Source organism: Cyprinus carpio, chromosome B12 (genome assembly GCF_018340385.1).
Source record: "Cyprinus carpio isolate SPL01 chromosome B12, ASM1834038v1, whole genome shotgun sequence".
Lineage (NCBI taxonomy): Eukaryota > Metazoa > Chordata > Actinopteri > Cypriniformes > Cyprinidae > Cyprinus > Cyprinus carpio.
This window is the reverse complement of record NC_056608.1, coordinates 7,291,323-7,315,084: the sequence shown is the minus strand read 5'-3', so window position 1 is coordinate 7,315,084 and position 23,762 is coordinate 7,291,323. Positions and strand designations below refer to the sequence as shown.

Here is a 23,762-nt window from a genome sequence, read left to right as displayed (position 1 = left end):
TAGAATTATGATTAATTATCCATAGGTCAATGATTAATGACAGGAAGTGGGCTTGATCTATGAAACAGGCTTTTATGAGAACTGACTGACCTAAAGCCATGACATTGGCTATCAATTATAACCAAATTCATAATTAATTATAAAAACAAGTACTACTAAATAAACAGCCAAAACCAATAACTACTTATGAAAAAAAAACATCACAAACAAACACTTTTACTTATAAAATCTGATAACTAAATAGATGGAATAATTTAAGTTGTGTTTAAATCCTGCTGGGAAATTCGTATTTTTTAGTTGGGAAATCGATGTCAGGTGCATTAAATTCACTTTGATCAGAGGCAAGATGGTGATGTACTTTTTTTTCCATAAAAAAATATTGAGCAATAAAAAAAAAAAAAAAAAAAAAAAACTAATAATAATATCAATAATATTAATTTCCATAACATTTTGGGAAAGGGACCAATTCTCTCTCTATTAACTAGTTGCTTATTACTTACTTATTAGCATGCCTATTATTAACATATTGGCTGTTTATTATTACTTATAAAGCACATATTCTGCATGACCATATTCTACATCCCTAATACCTAAACTTTACTACCTTACTATTAATAAGCAGCAAATTAGGAGTTTATTGAGGCAAAAGTCGTAATTAATGGTTTGTTAATAGCAAGAATTGGACCTTTAAAACATTTGTGACCATAATTTAATTTAACATATCTCAATGACATGCTCCTGTCTCTGGACTTAAAGAAAGTTCTGAGGTTCCCACTTGTAATTACAACATTGTGCTGTTCATGTGCATTAAATTTGTAAATACGATCTTTACAACACAACTTGAACACAGTATTAGCATTGGTGAGTTCTTTTAAAACACAGCTGGTATGTCATTTATTTATTTTTTTAGAGAAGGAGCATTATTTGACCTGATTTGAATTTCTTCTTACCTTTAACCTTTACTATCTAAATTACTTGAATTATTTAAAATAATATGAACAACTAGAACAATTATGTCTGACTAATAATGAAACTAACATCAAATAAAAAAGTTGCTGAAAAAAAGATATAACTGTAAGCGTTCTGCTAGAATTAATTTGAAATAATTGCCTGGTGACAATGTTAGGTATTTAGTTAATTTTGAAAACATTATTCAGAGGGTTTTTTTCTTCCCTACGTTTAATAGTTTTTATGTAAAGCTCATCAAAAAAAGAATTTATATTAATTAAACATTCTAGAAATGACATATTCCTACATTGTCTGCTGAGGTAAATTCATAACTAGAAAGGCCAATAATATTACGAAATAGTTCAAATGTTTAAAAAAAAGTAATTCAACCTGGGGACATTTTGCCCCCACACTTATCTTGGGCAGGTTTTTTTTTTTTTCTTTTTTAACTTGCGGTGTCACTTTTGCTCTGAGCTACAATGAATACCTCACCCTGACTCTCACTGTTCAATAAACATTTGCATTGAGCAGCTAAGTTTTTTCAGGATGTGGGAAAAAGTCCTTGCAAGTTGCTGTTCTATCTCTTTTTATCCAGATCTGCATAAAAAAAGGTGTTTATAATTCCAACATTCAGTGCATAATGCTAATCAAAGTGATACACATCTATGACTAACATCTTCTTTATTGCCACAATGAAGATATATCATTATTTATTTATTTACCATCACACAAAAAATCCAAGTGAAGTCCAGTAAATTTTGGCCAAGCAGGTCCATTTCTTCCAGTTGCTCTTAAGGCATGCGGATCATTAATTAGTCCATCTATCTGTGTGTTCTTCCATTTGTCAGTTGACTTATTGTGAACTCTAGGTCTGTGTATGGATGTTATCCCATACCCGGACCACATCAGGACAGTCACTGAGAGCCTCCAGCAGTGAGGACGCGGTGTCTAGCTGAGCCTGAGTCAGAAGAGACGGGGTGTGAGAAACAAACTCCAGACCGGATGAAAGTGTGTGTACCCCCAGACTTTCTAGACCGCTCCGCACAGACTTCATGGACGCAATGTCACAGATAAACTGAAAGGGAAAGAAGGGTAAACAAATGAGAGAATTTAAAAAAACTAAATACACAAACAAATACAACAAACAAAATAAAACACAAAACAAACAAATAACTACTAATAAAAAAAACAAATAATTAAAAATAATTATAATTCATTGGAAAACGTGTCTCATTCAGATTTCCTTAATGTATGCTGTAAACATGTTGTAGAAAGGACTTTTATCTGGTAGACGTCTATTTGACGTCTGCATTTACATCTGCAAAACATATTTTTAGAGTTTTTGCTCATCTGCAATATTTCTAGAGGATGTTTAGAAAATGTCTTTAAGATGTTTATGATTTAGAAAGTATGTTAAACTGACATCTTAAAGACGTATATCAAATGTTTGTACACAGCAGATGCTTTCCAGATGAAGCGATCTTTAACAGACATCTTGCAGACGTGCATGTGCTATCTAACTAGCACATTCTTTTTTTTTTTTCGTTTGCAATCCGAGATGTGAGCAATGCAACCCAGGTCTCCTTCTATTCTTTTTTTTTTTTTTTCTGTCTGGCACATTACATAATTTATAACCTAAAGATCGGCCTAAAGATCTCTTGCTGCTACCGGACCAATATAATAACATTAAAACTGATAATGCAACCCACCTTCCCTTCTTTACTGTTAAGCCTACCTATTTGCCACCTTACCTTAAATACGCTCATTCACTATTCCCTACATTAGTTCACTACTTCAGTCCACTTTAAGGAGTGAATGAAAACGAGTGAGTGAATTTGGACACTGAGTGGACTGGAAGGACTGCCGCTTTTGCATAGTTTGTGCTGTTTAATAATCATTTGAAACTGGCAGGTCCGGTAGGAAGATCTATCTTGAACTCTGTCATGGAAATGATGTATAAACCCTAGTTAAACAATTTAATAATCAATTTGATCCACACTTCTGCGAGCTCCGCAGCAGATTTCTACCTGACAGTCAAGCGGCATTACGTCACAAAAGTGCGGACTCAGAGGAAGACCGCGAGGGTTTAGGGTGCCATTTGGGACAGGGCCAGACTCGGGAATTCATTGGGCACGTGACTCTAACAGTGCATTATGGGTATTTTCTAGCCGTTGAGTGCATAGATATGTATACATCTATGGTTGAGTGTACATCAGTTGTACATTTGTTTTTGCAGTGCATTGTGGGACTGAATGAGTGCACTCGATAATGTCCACTATGGTTTCGGACACCACTAAAAATGGCTGTCCCTGCATATAATGCGATATTTAAGGGTATTGGGGGCAATTTCAGACACAACTACTGTTTACACTCCAAGTGATGCATGTGAGCAAACACAGGTGCACTTTTTGACTTCAAAATATGGCCCTGCCATTTTTTTTGTACACTAGAGGGGGCACACACTGTACTTTTTTTGCCTGTGAGAAACACATGCTCAATTGAATGTTATTTAAGAGTGTGATATAATTAAATTAACGGTATATTTCAGTTTTTTGATCATGTACCCCTCTGTAAAATGGATAGTTCTGGTCCTTGATTCTGATTTGAGCCGCAGGTGAAGCTGTTGTAATGCTGACTTCAAGTCCTCCAATGAAGCTCTCAATTACTACTTGAAAATTCGTACATAATAACAAACAAGTTGTAATTACGAACTTGGGTGCGTTCAAGTCAGTTTAGTCGGCACAAGATTGCGGTGTACCTTTTAATAAATTACAAGAAAATACAACAGGGTTTTAACTCTGCTTATAGAAAATGAAGAGCAAAGAATTTGCATCAGGTGTGTTTTGGGTTTTTAATTTTTAAAAATAATTTACGAAGCCACTTTAATCTGTATCGCATTAAAACTTATTCATTGTTATATTGCAATCCTGTCCCTCAATTTCAACTAAAAAATTACCATCAACAACAGACGTTGCATCCATATATAAGGTTATTTTGACATTCATAATCGGAGTCTGATAGCCCCTCACCCTTTGTTATGTAATTAAAGCTGCAACAGTTGAGTGCATGAAGTGTCCAACATTCCACACTTCATTTTTCGGTTATTTAAGTGCATCATCCGGGGGTTTTAGGCACTCCACTTCACGTCGTGCCTAATAACACACCTTAGCTGTTATAAATTCACTGTAAACCACGGGTTCTTGGGGCTTATTGCTTTATTGATGGCTGTTAATTATATATACAGTAATGAACTTGTTTACGTATTATTTATCCTTTATTTTACCAGGAATTACTTCAGATATAGATCTCTTCTACCAGGGAGTCCTCACCAAAATTATGTATTTCATTAAACCATGTATTCTACATTTCAGGGAATAAATATGCATAAATATATGTCACAAAACTCCAAAATATGAAATTCCTCTGTGTGAATTAATTAATTTGTGCAAAATCCTCTTCAATTTAAGTTACATGCTTTCAGAGCATATTTGCCAAGTCAATTCAAATTCATACTCTTATATTTTGAGTTCTGCATGATCCCACTAAGAGAGAGTGCTCAGACCTGTAGTATGGGTCGCTCCTCCTCATCCTCTATCTCAAGCACATCTTCAGCTCCTGCCTCAATGGCCAGATCTAGAGCTCTCTCAGAGGAGACCCCATCTCTGGAAGCTGCCACAACACCTTTCCTGTTAAAGTTCCTGCGTGCTCCTTCACACAGCGCCCCACTGTGGACAAACAGAGAATAGTGGTACACTGAGTTGTGCCTAAATACTATTACTACATCTTGATTTTAATCCAGTACATATCAGTACTAACCCATGTTTCATCAAGACACGTTTGATTTCTTGATGGGACCGTGTGTTGTTGTCAGTCAAAACCTCTATGAGCAGCGTGCACCCGCCCGGTCCCGTGGCCTCATAAACATACTGTACTCCTGGCTTTGACTTCTATTATACATAAAAAAGAGTGTTATTATTAATAATAATATCTCATCAATACAGAATTAACAGAATAGAGGAGGATTTTCCAAGATTTTTTTCAGTGATGGTTTAGAGTGTCTACACCTGTTAAGCTGCAAAAATGACATGAAAATATTTAAGGAATAAACAAAAGTCATATGACTTCAAATGATATGAGTGTGTATGTGTTGAAAAGACTATGTCAGTCATAATTCACTGATCTCCTTCCCCTCCACTGAGATACAATGTGTATGGACTGCATTTACTATATTTTATAGAGTCTTTGTGTCATTTATGGAGCTGACAGACATGATGAACACTGCAAACTATTGTCGTCTAAAAAAAAAAACAAAAAACAACGTATGCAGGTGAGTGAATAATGACAGTTTTCAGTGTCACATAATCCCTCAGAAATCATTTATTACCAACATGCTTATTTATTATCAAAGTCAGTTATGCTGTTTAATATTTTTGTAAGATGTTTTTTTTTTCAGAATTCTTTAATGAAAAAAAAAAATTGTTAAAAAGAACAGCATTAATTCAAAATGCAATTTTTTTTCTAACAATATAAGTCTTTACTATCACTTATATTACATATCCTTGCTAAATAAAAGTATTAATTTCTTTAAAAAAAGAAATAAAAAATAATTACTGACCGCAAACTTTTGAAAGGTAGTGCATATTTTTACAAAGAATTTCTATTTTAATAGAAATAAATACTGTTCTTTTTTTACTTCAAAGAATCCTGAAAAACACTATCACAAAATCCCAAAAAATTAAGCAACAGCCGTTTTCAACGTTGATAATAAATTTGCATATTAGAATGATTTTAAAATGATCATGTGACAATGAAGACTGGAATAATGGCTGCTGAAAATTCAGCTTTGCATCACAGAAATAAATAACATTTTAAAGTATATTAAAATAGAAAATCCTTATTTTAAATTGTAACAATATTTCACATTACTGTTTTTTTTCTGTATTTTTGTGATCAAATAAATGCAGCCTTGATGTGTTTTTTTATAATTAAAAGATCAAAAAAAAAACAAAATAACTATAACAAACTTTTGAAAGGCAGTGTGTCCAGTGCCTTTTGAAAGTTCTTTCCCCTTTATTTTTTTTTTTATATTGATATGTTCCTGCCTTATGTTAAAGTACTTTAAAATACTTTCCCCCCAACAATCTAAACTCCATATACCATAATTACAATGGGAAAATATGATTTGTGACAACTGCAAATTTCTTAAAAAGAAAAACTAGAAAAAAAGTACATTGCATAAGTATTTATACCCTTAACTCTGTACTTCATTGAAGCACCTTTACAGCCTCAAGACTTGTTGGGTATGATGCGACGAGATTTCCATATCTGCGATTGGCAATTATCTGACATTCTTCTCCTCACCTCGTCAGCTCTGTCATGTAAGAAGAGGGCTGACAGATATTTTCAGCTTTCTCCAAAAATGTTTGATTGGGTTCAAGCCCAGGCTATCAAGGACATTCACAGAGTTGTCTATAAGCCACTCTTGCATTGTCCATTGTCCTAATCTGAGGTTCTGAATGCTCTGGACTAGGTTTTCATTAAGACTATCTCTGTATATGTACTGCTGCGTTGAGCTTTCCTTCTTCTCTGAAGAGTCCCTTCTGTAAGTTTCTCCCATCTCCATATATGATCATGGAGCTCAACTGAAGTGAACAACATCCTCTTTCACACCCCTAAAACCCAAAAACACCCTCCACATATATCTCACATTTTCCACAGAATCCAACCCCAAGGAAGCATTCTGGTTGTTCCAAACGTCTTTCATTAAGGATAATGGTGGCTACATGCTTCTGTGAATCTTCAATGCAGCAGATTTATTTATTTTTTTTTTTTCTGAACTTTTTCCCAGATCTGTCTTGTCACAATCCTGTCTCTGAGCTCTACAAGCTGTTCTTTTGATCTCCCCTAAATACTAATGACTAATAGTAATAGTAATACTTAAAATACTAACTTAGGAACATGTTAAAATTATTCAGGGAAATAAGATTTTTTTTTTTATCAAGGAGATAAAATGTTGTGTTGAAAAACTGAGTAGGCCTAAAACCTCCTGATATAAAATAAAACTAAATAAAATTTTCTGGTGCAAGCAAGGAATTTAAAGAGTAAATTCTTGACAATTAAAAGTGTTACAAAGCCCACTGAAACATTCTCAGACATAATGCTGACAACAGAATGGAACCTCTTGAAAACATTTACAAAGTACAAGAAATATTATGTTTGTTGAATTTAATCAAGGGTGCACTCATTTCTGCAACCCTTCATTTGAACAAAATTGGCTAATTTACTTCTTTTAGAAATATTATTGACATATCTTCTATATCTTTATTAAACATGTTTATTATATTTCAATCCGCTCTCACGGATGGAGTGTGAAATCAGTGAAGATTGGCCACCAGCAGGCCGTTCATTTACAAGCGTAAAACCTCCAACACTATATTGGCCAGAGCATCCATTTCAAATTCCAAAAAAATTACATGTGTGTGTAGAAATTTAAGCATGTAGAGTAAGTCCATTGTTAATTGTGTAAAAATGACAGTTTCATTAGCAATAGATGGGCTATTTAGGGCTTTAAACTCTGTCTTACGGCTCCTTTTATAGCTCCTTCTACTGTGGCTTTGGGTAGATTCTTGTTCCGACACTGCTCTAGAAGTTGTGCCAAAGCAACATTAAATTCTGGATTGGGTCCTCCCTCTGAAACATAAGCACAAGGTCACAGGGTATCAGATGTTTAATATGGTAAACACTTTGTTCTTTTTCGTGGTACATGGTTCATGGTATTATTTTTACCATGGTACATATTTGATGGTTAGTGCCAGATTGGATCATCTCAATTCTTTCAGTCAAATTTTATGCATTCACCTCTTACTGCAATCCTGATCATCATGGTGTACTTGACAATCATGCGGGCTCGAGCAGCATCTTTGGGGATTTTAATGTCCTTTACTTTGGACCATTTGTTGTGTCCTGCCCACAGCGCAGCGCTGGAGTGCAGTGCTCTGCATGAATGGAGGGCTGGACTCTGAACCACTGCAGACACCCTCACTGTCAGTCTCAAAGCCCTCAGAATCATGTCTCCTAACATTGTGCTTCCCTTACTAAACAGATGCGTAGCTATGTGAGTTACCAAAGCAAATGACTTCGGTCAAATTTTAAAATGTCATGTCTTTGACTTACAAGTCTTAAGTTTCTAACATGCACGTTTTAATCGGATTGTTTCAAGAACGGTTTAACGACCATGATTCAATGTATCCCGTGATTTTTACTTGCGAAAATGAACAACAACAAAAAAGTCCATTTATACCACAGTTCTTCTGTAATCCAGAGCTAATTTATCACGCACGAGCCCAAGTGGCAGCAACACTATAAGCGTCACTACCGCTGAACAAACTAATGCCAAAATAAAAGTCCTTAGGCGCGATGGTTCTGAGGTTTTAAATGTATTTTGAATTATTTTATCTCTGTTCAGTAATATATTTCAGTCTTTTGTATTTTCTACAACATGTTGAAAATGTATAATATAATATATTATATAATCAAAAACAGCATGAATATGATAATAATAATAATTTTTGAATGTTCAGTTTCTTGTGAAATATATGAAAATAATAACGTTAAAAGAAAAATGGTATATTGTTATATATATATATATATATATATATATATTATATATATATATATATATATATATATATATATATATAAATATATATCTGTATATATATATATATATATATATATATATATATATATATATATTATATATATATATATATATATATATATATATATAATATATATGGCTCGCATTGAGGGAGGATGCGGGGGATCGCATCCTCCGGTTGAAAACAAAATTGTGCTGTGGTGTAACTGTGAGGGATTGGGAGATGATAGGAGAGCTGAAATATCTAGTCATCAACCTTGCGAAAACCAAACAAAAACACGTTTTGAGAGTCCAAAAGCGTTCACTACGAGATGAATCCTATTAGAATACAGGTAAAGTAACCTTATAATTCAAGCACAAATGTGCTATTAATTTTATGTAACAGTGCATAGTAACGCGGTGTTTCTTTCCTTGAATGAATAAATATTTGAACGAATCAAGTGAGCCAGTGATTCAACGTCCCATTCAGATGGACACTTTCCCTGTGTCCCAGTGTGCATACTATCCTACGGAGCCCCGCACATGACATGCAGGAAAAAATAGTAGGCTAAATTGTGCTCACGATTTACTAATTTGTTCCCTCTATGTACTAAAACGTGCACATGATTACTATTTCGTTCACTCGATTTATAAATCGTGCGCACGATTTAGCAAATCGAGGGAACGCAATAGTAAATCGAGGGAACGCAATAGTAATCGTGTGCACGTTTTAGTATATTGAGGGAACGAATTAGTAAATCGTGCGCACAATTTATTTATGTTTTCTTGCATGTCATGTGCGGGGCTCCGTACTATCCAGCCAGTCTCCCCTAAATAGTATTGAAAATTACTAATATCACATAAAATTTAGGATGGATAGTATGCACATTTGTACGCAGGCTTGTTTCGTTTCTAATTGAATCAGCCGTTTTGAATAAATCGTTTGATTCGAACAATTCAATAAATCATTTATCAAAACAGGGGCTTGCTGCCACCTACTGGTGGTTTTATTGTCATCATTATTTATCCATGACAGGCCTAAACCAGCCAAGGTTTCAGCACAAAAGCATATTTAGCAAAATATTGTTTAGTTATCAATATTGACCAAAATTCCTTCATTTCAGGCCCAAGAAGGGGAATTTATTTTATAAATAATAGTTAATTTAAAATAGCTATTAATTAATTAATTAATTTAAAAATTATGCGCAGTATATTGTGTTCCAGGGTTATAGTTAACAGATAAAAGAAAAATAGAAAATTCAAAAACTAATTCAAATATTATTATATATATTTTATATTCAGACCCCCTTACATTTTTCACTCTTTGTTATACTGCAATAATAATAAATAGCGAAGAGCTATTAGTTTTGGGTGGGTCATTAATGAGTTGGTAGAAGATATGCAAGTAAATGGGTATAGTGTGATCCCAGTGGTAACATTAGGAGTGAGTCCGATCTTGATATTACCACAACCAGAGATAGATCTGTTCTTGCTGGAACAAAGAAAAGAGAAAGGTCAGGAAATATCAGAAGCAGAATTCACAAAAGATTATATAAGGAGTAAATATGATCAGTATGTACAGGTGTATACAGATGCGTCTAAAGACCTGCAAAGTGGCCAAGTGGGGGTTGCATATGTCATCCCAGAAATGGAAGCGGAAAGGTGTGAAAGAATAACTAATCATGTGTCAGTGTTTACAGGAGAATTAACAGCAATCATGATACTATAGCAATAAATAAAGTAAGTGAACTGGGAATAAATAAATCCCTAATATGTTCTGATTCAAGTTCTGAGCTGATATGTCTGAAGGCGCAAAAGTCAGAAATGAGACAAGATCTGGTATTAGAAATCCTACAGATTTTATTAATGATGCAAGAGACAAATAAGAGGGTTCAGTTTTTGTGTGTTCCAGCACACACTGGAGTGTTAGGGAATGAAGAAGCTGACAAATTAGCAAAGAAAGCCATGGCAAAAGAAAATATAGATATGGACAGTAAGCATAGTAAAGAAGTAATCAAATCAATTATTAAAAGGGAGATAAATAAAAAATGGCAAAATTATTGCGACAATGAAAGTAAAGGGAGACTCCTTCATTCAATTCAACCGCTGGTAGGAAGGGGAAGGAGTTCAAGTGTGAAAAGGAAAGAGGATTGTATTACATCAAGATTGAGATTAGGGCATACAGGTCTCAACTCAACAATGCATTTAATAGGAAAACATCCTAATGGTATGCATCACAAAAATGGCTGTCCAAAGGGTCTGAATACTTAGGACCATGTGATATTTCAGTTTTTCTTTTTTAATAAATCTGCAAAAATGTGAACAATTCTGTGTTTTTCTGTCAATATGGGGTGCTGTGTGTACATTAATGAGGGAAAAGAATTTAACTTAAATGATTTTAGCAAATGGCTGCAATATAACAAAGAGTGAAAATTTAAGGGGGTCCTGAATACTTTCCATACCCACTATATATATATATATATATATATATATATATATATATATATATATATATATATATATATATATATTATATATATATATATACACAATTTTTTATGTCTTTTAAAAGAGTTTCTTATGCTCATCAAGACTGCATTTATTTGATCAAAAATACAGAAAAAAAAAAATTATATTGTGAAATATTATTACGATGTAAAATAATGTTTTTTTCTATTTTAATATACATTGAAATCTAATTTATTCCTGTGATGCACAGATGAATTTTCAGCGTCATGAAAATTAAAAAGAAGAGCATTTATTTAAAATAAAAATCTTTTCTAACAATATACACTACTGTTCAAAAGTTTGGGGTCAGTTAATTTTTACTCTTTTTTTTTTTTTTTTTTGAGAGAAATTAAAACTTTTATTCAGCAAGGATGTGTTAAAGTGATAGCAAAGATTTATATTGTTAGAAAAGATTTATATTTTGAATAAATCCTGTTTTTTAAAACGTTTTATTCATCAAAGAATTCAGAAAAAAGTATCATAGTTTCCAAAAAAATATTAAGCAGCACAATTGTTGCCAACATTGATAATTCTAATAATAAATCAGCATATTAGAATGATTTTATAAGAATCATGTGAGACTTCAGACTGGAGCAATGGCTGATGGAAATTCAGCATTGTATCACAGAAATAAATTATATTTTAAAGTATATTAAAATAGAAACCATTGTTTTATATTGTAATAACATTTTGCAAGATTACTGTTTTTTTCTGTATTTTTCATCAAATAAATGCAGCCTTGATGAGCATAAGAGACTTCTTTAAAGAAACATTACAAGTCTTACTGATCTTAAACTTTTGAACGGTAGTGTATATATCTGGTTTCATGTGTCAAACAGTTTTTCCTGCTTATTACACTGCAGCATATACCAAATACATACATAGATGTTCATGCAATCGAACTGATGTTTATGATGTGTGTGCATGTAGCCTTAGAAAAATAGCAGCTCTGGAAAGGAGTAGAGTCAGGGCTTTGTCTCATGACAATGAAGGGGTTAACATGTTTCATGCCCATCCCACATAAACATTGGTGGAGCCCAACAGCCAAGGGCCAATGATGACCACCACGCTATTAACCTCACTGAACACTCTCACACACAGGAGATCATGTCTCTACAATGACAGATGAGTCTCTCCTTAACAGGTCTCCAAACGGATCAACAAGTTTCATCTTCAATCAAGGATAAGAGACCAAGATTCTGACAAATGGAAGAATATTGTCTGTGACGGGTAAAGAATATTAAATTGTCATCTTTTTTTTACTTTAAACATTTTACAAAGAAGTGGATTTTACTCTTCTGAAATATGTCTATATATTCAAATGTAAGTGTATAGAGGTAGTCCATAAATTAACCTCAGCTAAAACAAACTATCGATCACACTGCAACAGATGAATAGCTGGTGGAAGCAACGACATCTGAATAACAACAGCTTTAACACAACACAGCAGTAATGGCTCCAAACATCACTTCTCTGCACCTCAATTAGACCACCATGTGCTGAAGAGAAACAGGAGCTCTCTGGTGAGCTGAAATTCTGGAAAAGGTCAAAGGTCTTGGGTTAAGCATGGTGTCAGTGGAGGTCTCCGTGGCTTTTGTGTTGTGCTGTGTGCTGATGAAAGCCAGAGCTCTGGTGAGTATTTGACTACTGGCATGTGCTTACTTCCCAGCGTTAACATTAATACATCTACTGTGGGGCCAGTTTGTACACATTTGTCTAGACTTAACCTTGTGAAAAAGAGTGTGCTTAACTGTGTTGAATGTGCATGTGAAGTGTACTTCAGATCTGAAATGTGTGTGTGTGTGTATAATATATTACTTTATATATATTACTACAGTCAGATAATATATGACTTAAACAAAAAGGCCACTTAAATGTACTTAAAGAGATTACACTTACATACACTTTTAAAAAGAGCATTTCGTAATGTCAAATATTTACAAAAGCTTTATTTTAAAGAACATTTTAAATCATTATGTTTTATCATCTTTTGTCCTGCTTTAAAGAATCACACTTTTTGATGTGCTGAGTTAATATATTTTAATTGTACAAAATTGCAACTTCATCATTAAAAATGTGGAAGTGTCAATAAAAATGACATTAAAAAATATTTAGGTATTATCTAATATCTAATATCCATATCTATTTTTATTCTGCCTACTTTTCTTTTTATTTATTTAAAAAAAATTGCCCTCTAACACTAGCGTTCTCTATTCTTTTTCTATTCTATTTACTTGTTTTCTTTTTATTTATTTTAAAAAATTACCCTCTAACACTAGCGTTCTCTATTTTTTTTTCTATTCTATTTGCTTGTTTTCTTTTTACTCATTACAGAAAAAATTGACCCTCCAAAACTTGAATTCTTTATTCTTTTTTTCTATTTTATCTACTTGTTTCTTTTTATATAAGGAAATAAACTTGCTACTGTACGCATACTGCATTAGACTAACCTGGACTTGTCAAGGCACTTACATAATATTGCTCTTTTGTTGATTTGATTGTTTCTATTGTCCTCATTTCTAAGTTGATTTGGATAAAAGCATCAAAATTACTAAACGTAAAAGTATATTTGATTCCGAAATTATAAAACTGTATTTAAGGCTATAGTGGGTAAAACACTGACATTTTGCTCTTATATTCTTATAAAGTATATAATCTTTGTAGTAATTACTCTCTATAAATCTATGCAGAAGTCTACTTCTTTTTAATAAGGGCTGTGTAATGTTGTCTGCTGCTTTGCCTCCTCATGCAAAATTATAGATCAATACCTGACTGTATGAAATTCTTGTATATTTGGTTAAGATATAGTTAGTTTAATGGTTCCTTCCTATTTGTTCTTGTCTCTATCAATAGTTAACAGCTTCATAGAATTGCCTAAAAATACTTTAAGTATATAAATTTATGTGAAATTAATTACATTTGAATGAGACCAAAATAAGTGCAAAATACTGTGAATATGGAAACACTTACCTATCAGATCAGCATAAATGAATACAAATATATATGACTGTGCATGCTCTTATATAGATATATATATACATATATAAATATTATATAACTTAATCGACAGATGTTATTAATGACTGTGCATGCTCTTATATAGAGATTTCTCTACTGCTTTTAATCTTCTCTATTTTGACTAAAGTGTAAATAGATTTTTACTTTAAATCCAGCTTTGAATCCAATTTAGAATTCAGCGTCATTGACTGGTTGAACACAGATGATCATCTTCAGTTGATCAGTTTTTCCAATTGTCTATTTGAATCGATGTCCATTCAGCCACATACATTTTTGATTGGTCCATGAGACATACAGGACTGTGTGTGTGTGTGTGAGAGAGAGAGATTCCAAAGGGAAAATGACCCTTTCATGACTGTTTTTTCTCATTTTTGTTAGGTATTATAGGTAAAAAGTATCTTAGTCTTTTGCTTAAAGTGGTATCGGCAAACTACAAATGAAGCCAGGGCTGTAGCTGGGGTTTGCAATGCCCTGATGCAGGTTATAGCCATGGGCCCTGTTTGATATTGTGTAAATAGCACAAATAAACAAATAGATCAAAGATACAAATTAAACAATGTTTAAGTTTTTTTTCAAGTTTGTACACTAAAAATGCTGGGTCAATGTTTTTTTTAACCCAAATTCTGTGTTCAGCCTGTTGGATCATTTTGTTGGGTTGTTTTTAAAATTTTTGCCCAGATGCTGGATAGTTTTTCTGTAAATAAGTTGCTGGGTCATTTTTAATGCTGGGTTATTTTTTCACCCAAACTGCTGGGTTGAGCCTGGCTGTCTCCAACGAAACAACCCAGCTGCTGAGTTACAGTCAGACTGCAGGCTTTTTGCATCCTCTGCAGGAGAGAGCGGTTCTCAGCGCCACCGATTAGGTGCACTTCTTCAGCAAAATAAAGGTTTGTACACAATTCATTACATTCATAAAAATTTATATTACTTTAAACAATATAACATAAATACAATATAACATAAGGATGAGATGTCAGTCAGATGCGTCCTCTGCTTTTGCCTTGCATAACATAAACAGATTTTATTTATTATAATACTGAATTTAATTTAATTTGATGTTCAAATATGTTCTCTAATCTCAGTACTGTTTTTTATGGGCAGGTTATGGAGTCAGTCACGGCATCTTTCAGCTACGAGTGAAACATCAATCACTAACCCATATTTCACAAACACACAACCACCACAAACACAGATATCACCGTAAACACCAACACACAAATAACTGCTAAACACAGTAAAATGTGATTACAGAGAATGGTTATGCTTGTTAAATGAGTTTAAATGTATGCAGTTGTAAACTAAGTTGAATTCACTCAAATAAATTCATTTTTCGTCCTTATATTTTGTCCATGTGTTTTGCTTAATAATAAATGTTCATCTTTTTATTATTGCTGTTGCCTCTAGTAATTCTGTGCTTTTTAATTTCCAGTCCATTTTAAGCCAGCAATATAATAAAATTAAAAATAAAAATGTTGACTTAAAACAACGCAGCATGTTGGGTAAAAACATTTAACCCAATCATCTGGGTCAAAATAACCCATGTGTTCTGTGTGATATTTACCCAGTGCTGGGTTGCCAAATAAACCAAGTTGGGTTCTTTTTAACCCAGCATTTTTAGAGTGTAGGTGTCAAGGTACAGAAACGGAATAATCAAATGTAAAAAAAAAAAAAACACTGTATAAATTAAATATAGATAGTTATTGTTAAAACTACAAAGTAATTCAGTAAAGAGCATTGAATGATTTTTCTCCCATTTAATTTCTTGGATTAACATTAAGGTAAGGTGACCATATTTTAGTTTTCCAAAAAGAGGACTTACAGTATACCTAGCAAGGTTTTTTTTTTTTTTTTTTTTTGCCTGTTTAGAAAATAAGTAGAAAGAATAGAGAATGCTAGTGTTAAAGGATCTTTTCTTTTTAAATAAAACAAGTAATTAGAATAGAAATAAAATAGAGAGTGCTAGGTTAGAGTAGCAATAGAATAGTGCTAGGGTGTCAACATGCCAGATGACAGAGATGTATGTTTCAGCCATTCTGAAAAAGATTAGGACTCAGATGCTGGATTGAGTTGCAGGCAGGTCATGTTTTTCCACCAGGAGGAACAGTTAATGAAAAAGTGGACTTGTTCAAAAGGGATTTAAATACTCTGCATACAGAGAGAGGCCCTGATGCGCCAAAATTATACACAATATTAGAATGTTTAAAGGACTGGAGGGAGCGAAACACGTGTTGTGGGAGAAGGCAGCAATGGTCAGAAATTCAGCGGAAGCGGGATACAGAAAACAGTCGAATCCCAGACATTTTGGTCGATTAAGAAATCCTGGCCAGGCGCATTTTTTTTTTTTAGGTCCAAAAAGAGGACATGTCCAGGGAAAAGAGGACGTATGGTCACCCTACATTAAGGACACCAACAACAACATAATAAATACACACTCCATTTACTTAAATTGGTTTCACTTAAGACATAACCAACATTTTTTTTCTCCCAAAGACACAAATCTCAATACATAATTTTTTATCCAAAAGACGGGTCACATAAACATAATTTCTGAATTAATCTTTCATTTCAAGATTAATAAATCAAAACAGCAAGAAGGCAAAGCTCAATTCAGTGTTCAAGGGCTGTTAGACGCAACTCTCAGAACACAGAGGCGGGGGTGCTGAATTAAGCTTTTCGTGTCTTTTTGTGTTTGTATGTTTAAACTGGCGAGGTGTATTTGTTCGTTCAGGTGCAGGAGGAAGCGAAGGAGAGCGCGGTTCGGTGTTTGCGTGGCTCTCCGTGTACGCACAGATGCGCGAACACTCAGTTGAGTTATCCCTTTCCGCGTCTTGTGTTTGAGTGCTTTAATCTATTTTTAATGTTTAAATTGGCAAGGCCTAAACACGTGCAAGTTTAAGCTTTCTTGATGACGTGAACCCCCTCCTCCACAGCCGTGGGCCCCTATCGTCACCACCTTTCACCTCACAAGCAACGACCCTGGTTGAAAGCTCAATTCCTTAAAAAAAAAAAAACCTTCTGAAATTTAGATTAGGCGCAAAGACATTTATAATTTTTTTGAGGGTTGTGCATATGTCTGGCTATTGAGGAAATGAAAGTGTCTCTTTGTTTGTTTGTCAACCTCAGAGAGAATTACTGGTTAATGCATGTACATGTTCAATGAAGCAGAAAATTAGTCTGTCAGAGAGAGATGAACGCTCGATAAACAGACAATTTAGAAACGGTATTAACATGATGACCCCGAGAAGCACTATTGATCAAGCACACTGCCATGCCACTAATTGCACCTTCAGTGGAGTAAATGATCTTCAGAATCATTCAGATGTCTTTAGATTATTTGGCAAGTTCAGAAGTTTACTTCTGCACTACTGAAACAGAATAACCCTCTTCAAACATGAATTAAATGTGTAATGAAATAAACATTCATTTATATCTATCAGATGACATCCTTACAATTGTTTTAACACTGGACAGTCACACAAACTAATTACTACGAATCAATGGCATTAGATTGTGTGAGAGTGTGGTTCATTAATGCCCATGTCTTCCAGGAGTAAAAAAACACAAATCAAATGAGACAGATGGTTAATTGACTTTTTGCAGTTTTAGTCCCTTAATGACTAATGTGAACTGTAATGATGATGCTGTGATTATAATGTTATCTCTGTGTGTGTGTATGACATTTTAAAGCATTTTAGAATTGCATTTTTAATTAGAAATTTTTGTGATGCAATTACAAAACAAAAACAAACAAATAATACGATTTTAGAAATATTCACAATGGCATATTTTACAAATATTATCAATATATTCATTATAATTAAATGCAAGCATTACTGTTACTATTGCTCAAATTAAGGATTAGAGATCTACACAAACCCAAATAATTAATTTTAAGCTAGTAACTCTTTCCCAATTCTGCTTGACACTGAACAAAACCCCAAAAATAATTTGCCTTTTTAAGGAATAAAATCCAATTCCTAGAATAGAAAACGGAAAAATTTTGTCACAAAGAAAACAGACAGGGTATTTTTTGATTTCATGGCGACTTAAATTGTAATTTGTTTAGCGCCCTTTTCTTTCTTAGTAGTAAAACAGACAAACAACGACGATTGTAATTTGTTTTGATTTCATCTTTCTTCTTTCTTGTCTTTCTTTCTTTCTTTTTTCTTTTCTTCGCGACTCTTAATTGTAATTTGGTTTAGCGCCCTTTTACTCTTTCTTTCTTTCTTTCTTTCTTTCCCCCCCCCCCCTATTCTTTCCCCCTTCTTTCTTTTTGCTTCTTCTTTTCTTCCTTTCTTTTTCTTTCTCCTTTCTCTTCTTCTTCTTCTTCTCTTCTTTCCTCTTTTTTTTTTCTTTTCCTCTCTTCTCTTTCTTTCTTTTCTTTCTCTTCCCTCCCCACCTCTTCCTTTCCTCTTCTCTACCTTCCTTCTTTCCTTTCTTCTTTCCTGTTCTCTTTCTGTTGTTTCTTCTTCTTTGCCTTTTTTTTTCTTTCCTTCCTTTCTCTCTTCTTTTCTTTTTTCTTTTTTTTCCTTTCTTTTTTCTTTCTTTCTTTTCTTTCTTCCTATGGCAGTGAGCATAATGTTGTGAATGTATTCAGGGCAAAAAAGCTTCACAAATTCCTCTACTCTTTCTACACACATGAGTACCAAGACCAACAATTGGCCCATAATGTGGGACAGTGGTGAGGGATGGCCGTGGGTGTGGGGTGTGTAAGGTTGGATATGCTCTCTCATCCTGGAGGCTGAAGAGAGCTCGTCACATACCACAGGACTGTGCAAATATTTCACAACACTGAGAGACAGCACATCAACCTTAAAGAAGGTGCGCCAGATAATGATAGATGGATGATATGTCAGTGATTTTAGCTGAGATTGTGGAAAACCATAAAACAACCCTTGTTGAGATATATATTTGAACATGTGAAATTGATTTGTATTATGTATTTTAATAGTTTAAGTTTGAAAGTCTTTAAAAAAATTACAAAAACAATAAAACAAAAAATAATATCCCTTTACTATCTACTGAAAAATAAAACAATATATAAACATAAAAAGAATGAAAAAAATTATTAAAGTTTTTTATGTGACATTCATATCCCTTTACTATCTACTGAAAAAAAAACATAACTTTAAAAACTTTAACTTTAAATATTTTAAATATGTTAACTCTAAATGTAACACTAATCAAGTATTTTATACTTTAGTATTAGTTAGCAAAATAAGTGTACGTCATGAAAGCATGACAAATGATTATTTAAAAAATTATTTAAAATGTACTTTAAAGCAAAACTTTTGATTTCACATTATTACAAATTGGACTAAAAAGTGAATAATAAAGTGAATTATTATTTGTGAACAATTTATTGAATTAATATTATATTATCTGCAATTAAAGTTTTTTTTTTTTTTTTTTTTTTTTTTTACATTTTAAAGATTTTAAGAACACTACAAATGCAAATTCAGTACAGTTAACTGCACTTGTTTTGGGGATGACAAAAGAAAACCACACCATGGGACATAAATGAAAGTGCCTAAATTAATATAAAAATATAATATAATAAAAAATAATGCACATGCATGTAGAAATATAATTTTATCTACCATGTAGAAATTGCACAATAACATTAAGAAAAACAATTACCACTATCTTTCAGAATCAATATTCAGAATATGTTGATTATGATGATACTGTGCTGTTGGTATACATCATGGTGTGGTGTCTAGAATTAAGTGATGTAAAGTGAAACAATGTGAAAGGGAGAGAGTAATATTCTCTCTTTCTTTGTTGCTGTTCTTACAGATTGATTCTGATGATGTCATCACCAGAGATGAACAGATCTTTCTTCTGATTGATGCACGGGCGAGGTGTGAGAGAAGCATCCGTTCACAGTTAGATGGTGTCAGAGGTATTATAGTGCATTTCGGCATGATTTGTGCACTTAATTATTGTAAAATTACAAAAGTGAAAAAAATTAATATAATAATAAATGACAGTAAAAACAATGTAAAAAAAAGCAAGAAAACACCTCCAAAACCTAAATAAAAACTAACAAATTAAATTGATATACAGAAGTGGAGAAAAAAATCTACCATCTTTGTCTAATTAAATAAAATGTGTAATTTGGCATAATATAAACGCGAGATGAAACATGGAGATCTTACTATCGTTTGTTTAATTAAAATAAAAACTGGTGTCATTTCGGCATAATATAAAGCTAGACAAGAGTTGTTGCCGAACAAATGATAAGCAACTTATACTGAAGCATATCAAAAGATGGTATCTTAAAGAAAAAAAAATATATATTAGATCACATTCTCTTTTTTATACACATAGATAAGACACACTATATAAAAATATATAAAATCCCAAAATTGTGATAAAAACACATACACACCTCTTTTATAATATCAAAAAAATCTTGTTATTCAGTAGTGCACTGGAGCCTTTATAGAAGATGATATGTAGATGCTTGCCTAATTGTGTGATGGAGATGTTTACAAAACCAAGATCCGACTGCTGTTTGGATTATTTCAAAAATTATACCGGATTTACGATTTACTTGGGTTATTACAGATAAAATTGAGGGAGACATAATTTGACTTCACCGTTCAAACTATATTGTTGGAGAACACGATACAAATGCATGTTTTAGTTAAATATAGATGTATTTCAGTGATACTTTGGGTAGAAAAATGAAATTTGTGTAATTGTCAGAGCAATCACATGTGTTCCTGAAGGGGATGTTTCGTATAATTTGCTGGCCCATGGGAAAAAGCCCAGATCAGATCGGGTTGCACGTTCTCTGTCTGAGTACATCTATGATTCAACCACAAAGTTTGGCTAACCCCATCCTGAACAAATATGATAATTACAATACAAGAAGTATGTAATTTCTCCAGTTGCAAGGAAAATGAAAACCTATGGCGATTCCTTGACTTATGATTACTCTGTATCTTTCTAGCTGGGAGCGAGAGTAAAAATGTGTTTTAAAAGAGAAAGAGTAAAAAGAAGAAAAACTGAAAAAGTTAAGACCTTTACAGAAAAAGGTAGTTTAGTCATTTCAAGAATTTTTTCAACAACTTATATGCCATGAGAATATGTATGATCATAAAAATTCAGTACTTGGACCTCTATCAAAATACTCCAAAAATACAGTTAAAATAAAATTACTAAGATAACAAACATGATATTTACCCTCACTAGGGACCTGCTAAGCACCACCTGGCAGTGTAAGTGACCCCATCAATAGGGACCTATGCTAAGCAACCACCTGGCGTACGTGAGTTGTAAGCAAAAACGACACACGCACAAAGAAGAGTGAGGATGAAGCGTAGGACAGGACCCCGCCGGTGAATTTGTCAGCGGGGGGACCTTGAGGAGGAGGGAACACACCATGTAAAGATAGGGGTTGGTGGAAAGAAGAACTCACATTGGAGCTGATGGATGGAGGAGCCAGGGTGGAGATTTGGCTGTGGATCGAGGTAACAAGGTGATCGATTTGAGTCGTAAGTGCAATAGACTGGGTGAGGATAGTTACCAGACCCAGAGCATAGAGTGAAACAAGAGAGTATGAAAAACACAGGGTGACCACCAGAGGAGGCTCAAGGCATTTCTGGGACAGGGACCAGGAGGATGACTAGGTTTTGGATGTGACCTGCCAATTGGCAAGGACAAGCGGAAACATGGTATGGCCTCCATGGTTGGGATGCAGGAGCTTGAAGGGTGGATGGAACCAGCGGAGATGAAGGAGATAGGAGGCTGGAAGCGGAGGAAAGTTTCCAGACAGGACAGGGGGACAGGACCACGAGTGAAGGAAAGTTAAGAGCTTACGAGGGATGAGGACAATCATAGCGTAGCTGACTCCACATGTCAGCGGTAGATCAAACTGGTGCGATTAGTGCTCCCTCTGGGCCAGACATGGCTGCTGGCTTTAATATGCATGAGGACAGAATATGGCAACAGGTTCAAACCATGTCCTCCACTTCTGCTAGCATATCATTGAAAATGCATCTCCACACGGGCAAGAGAGTCTAGGAAGTGAGTAGGATGAGCTCGTAGGTCTGTTGGCGGGTGTGATTGCAATATAACAGCCCTCCGCGACACTTCATCCATGGTGAAAGAATGAAAAATCCAATACATTGTCCCTTGAGTACCATGCAAAAAGGAAAAGGGATATTTGGTTTTTGAATCTAAGCGGTTTTCAGGAAATCCAGTGTAATAAAAGCTAACAATTAAACAAACTGATAAAGTTGTAAGGTAGAGTGTTTGTGATGGGCATGTTCCAAAAAAAAATTATGTGTGGTGGTCTTCAAGGGAGTGATCATCCATGCATCGTGATGGAAGAGGGCTGAGAATGGTGGACCAGCTAGTCTAGATCCGTTCTCCTTTACAGCTTATGGGTACTGTTGTCACATTGCGAGCAAGGCAAGTAGAAGAGATGTGACATCTAAATGCTAAGAGCTTTCTTCTTTACTGACACAACAAAACCAAACACAGAAAGACGCATATTATCAGAGCGATTTTAGTATGGAAACACAAAATGTTGACACAAAGACAAGACTACTGGACTGAATATTAAGAGAAACTGAGGGTATAAATTCACCAAGAGACATGAGTAGATAATTAATAAGGAAAACAGGGTGAACATAAATCATCAGACAGTAGACACATAGACTAGACAAAAGCAAAAGAAACCAAGCACACAACAAAACAACAAGAACCCAAAAAACATAAGACACAGAAAAGAAAGAGGAAAACAAAAGAGGAATGTGGACCTTATGTCCTCGTATGGCCTGAGTGTTCCTATAATATCTTTCTTAATAGGTAAACAAAGCAGAGCACTGCTTAACCATATGAATGTCATTTCTTGCTGAGAACTTGTATTCATTATTAGGCGGGATTGTTGTTATGAAAATATTGCATATTGGAATGTTTGGAATAAGCATTCAGCACGTAACATTAGAACAGCCTTCTGTCTGTCCTGCCTTCATTTACAGATGGTAGACAACCAAAATGAGTAATACCGCCGCGGTTAAATCGCAAGTCATCGCGTGTTAAATTCATTCTGCGAAACTATCAGCCAGGTGGCTAAAGGACGACTGGCAACTGAAATCGTAATTGTAAAATGAGATAAAAAGGAGGAGGTAAAAACAACAATAACATTATGATATAACATTGTACCATCTTTTAAAAACCATTAAAATGTACAGTGAGTTAATTTCTCTAAAATGTAGGATAGTCTTAGGCTACAGCTCACTATCAAAAATTAAAAGAAAGACCTTTACACAAAGGAACTTATGCTTGCAATTGTTATTAAACAGTCATTAAATAAGGCCTATATATACGGATAAAAAGCTAAATGTTTTCATTTCGGTTCATTCTGGTTTAAAATCCTTCAGGTTCCATTTGCAGATCGAATGAGAACGGTCCAGCATTTAGCAATAACTATTATTAATTCTGTTATTATTCTTGATTTTTCAAACTGCTGACACTTTGCATTTTTGAATTATGCCTTTACTGTGTGACCAAAAATTTTTTATTTTCTGTTTCAGCTGTTTGATTGTGCTGGTGGCTCACGCACATTCATTGGCATATTTTTGTTAATTATGATTTTTTTTTTTTTTTCCGACAATAAAAAAACACTCATACC

General features: G+C 33.9%; 1 protein-coding gene and 1 long non-coding RNA gene across 2 annotated transcripts; one reads left to right on the top strand and one right to left on the bottom strand.

Moving 5' to 3' along the window:
- Positions 1 to 1,612: 1,612 nt before the first annotated feature.
- On the bottom strand, positions 1,613 to 8,340 carry LOC109102101 (translational activator of cytochrome c oxidase 1-like). The gene is made up of 6 exons (XM_042735134.1): positions 8,122 to 8,340; positions 7,807 to 8,042; positions 7,532 to 7,638; positions 4,765 to 4,895; positions 4,511 to 4,673; positions 1,613 to 2,023 (listed from the first exon to the last, which is right to left on the bottom strand). The coding sequence occupies exons 2-6, from the start codon at positions 8,027 to 8,029 to the stop codon at positions 1,814 to 1,816; spliced, it is 834 nt and encodes a 277-aa protein (XP_042591068.1). The 5' UTR covers positions 8,030 to 8,042; positions 8,122 to 8,340; the 3' UTR covers positions 1,613 to 1,813.
- Positions 8,341 to 11,998: 3,658 nt separating this feature from the next.
- LOC122139170 lies at positions 11,999 to 20,019 on the top strand. The gene is made up of 3 exons (XR_006156040.1): positions 11,999 to 12,325; positions 12,486 to 12,727; positions 19,913 to 20,019. It is a non-coding gene; the product is annotated as an uncharacterized LOC122139170 (long non-coding RNA).
- Positions 20,020 to 23,762: the final 3,743 nt, after the last annotated feature.

Excerpts from the sequence above, each read along its gene's own strand:
- LOC109102101 (XM_042735134.1), bottom strand. The coding sequence starts at position 8,029 with ATGTTAGGAGACATGATTCTGAGGGCTTTGAGACTGACAGTGAGGGTG. Across the intron at positions 7,639-7,806 it reads GATCAGGATTGCAGTAAGAG|AGGGAGGACCCAATCCAGAA; the intron begins GTGAATGCATAA and ends CTTATGTTTCAG. Across the intron at positions 4,896-7,531 it reads AAGGAGCTATAAAAGGAGCC|AAGTCAAAGCCAGGAGTACA; the intron begins GTAAGACAGAGT and ends TATGTATAATAG.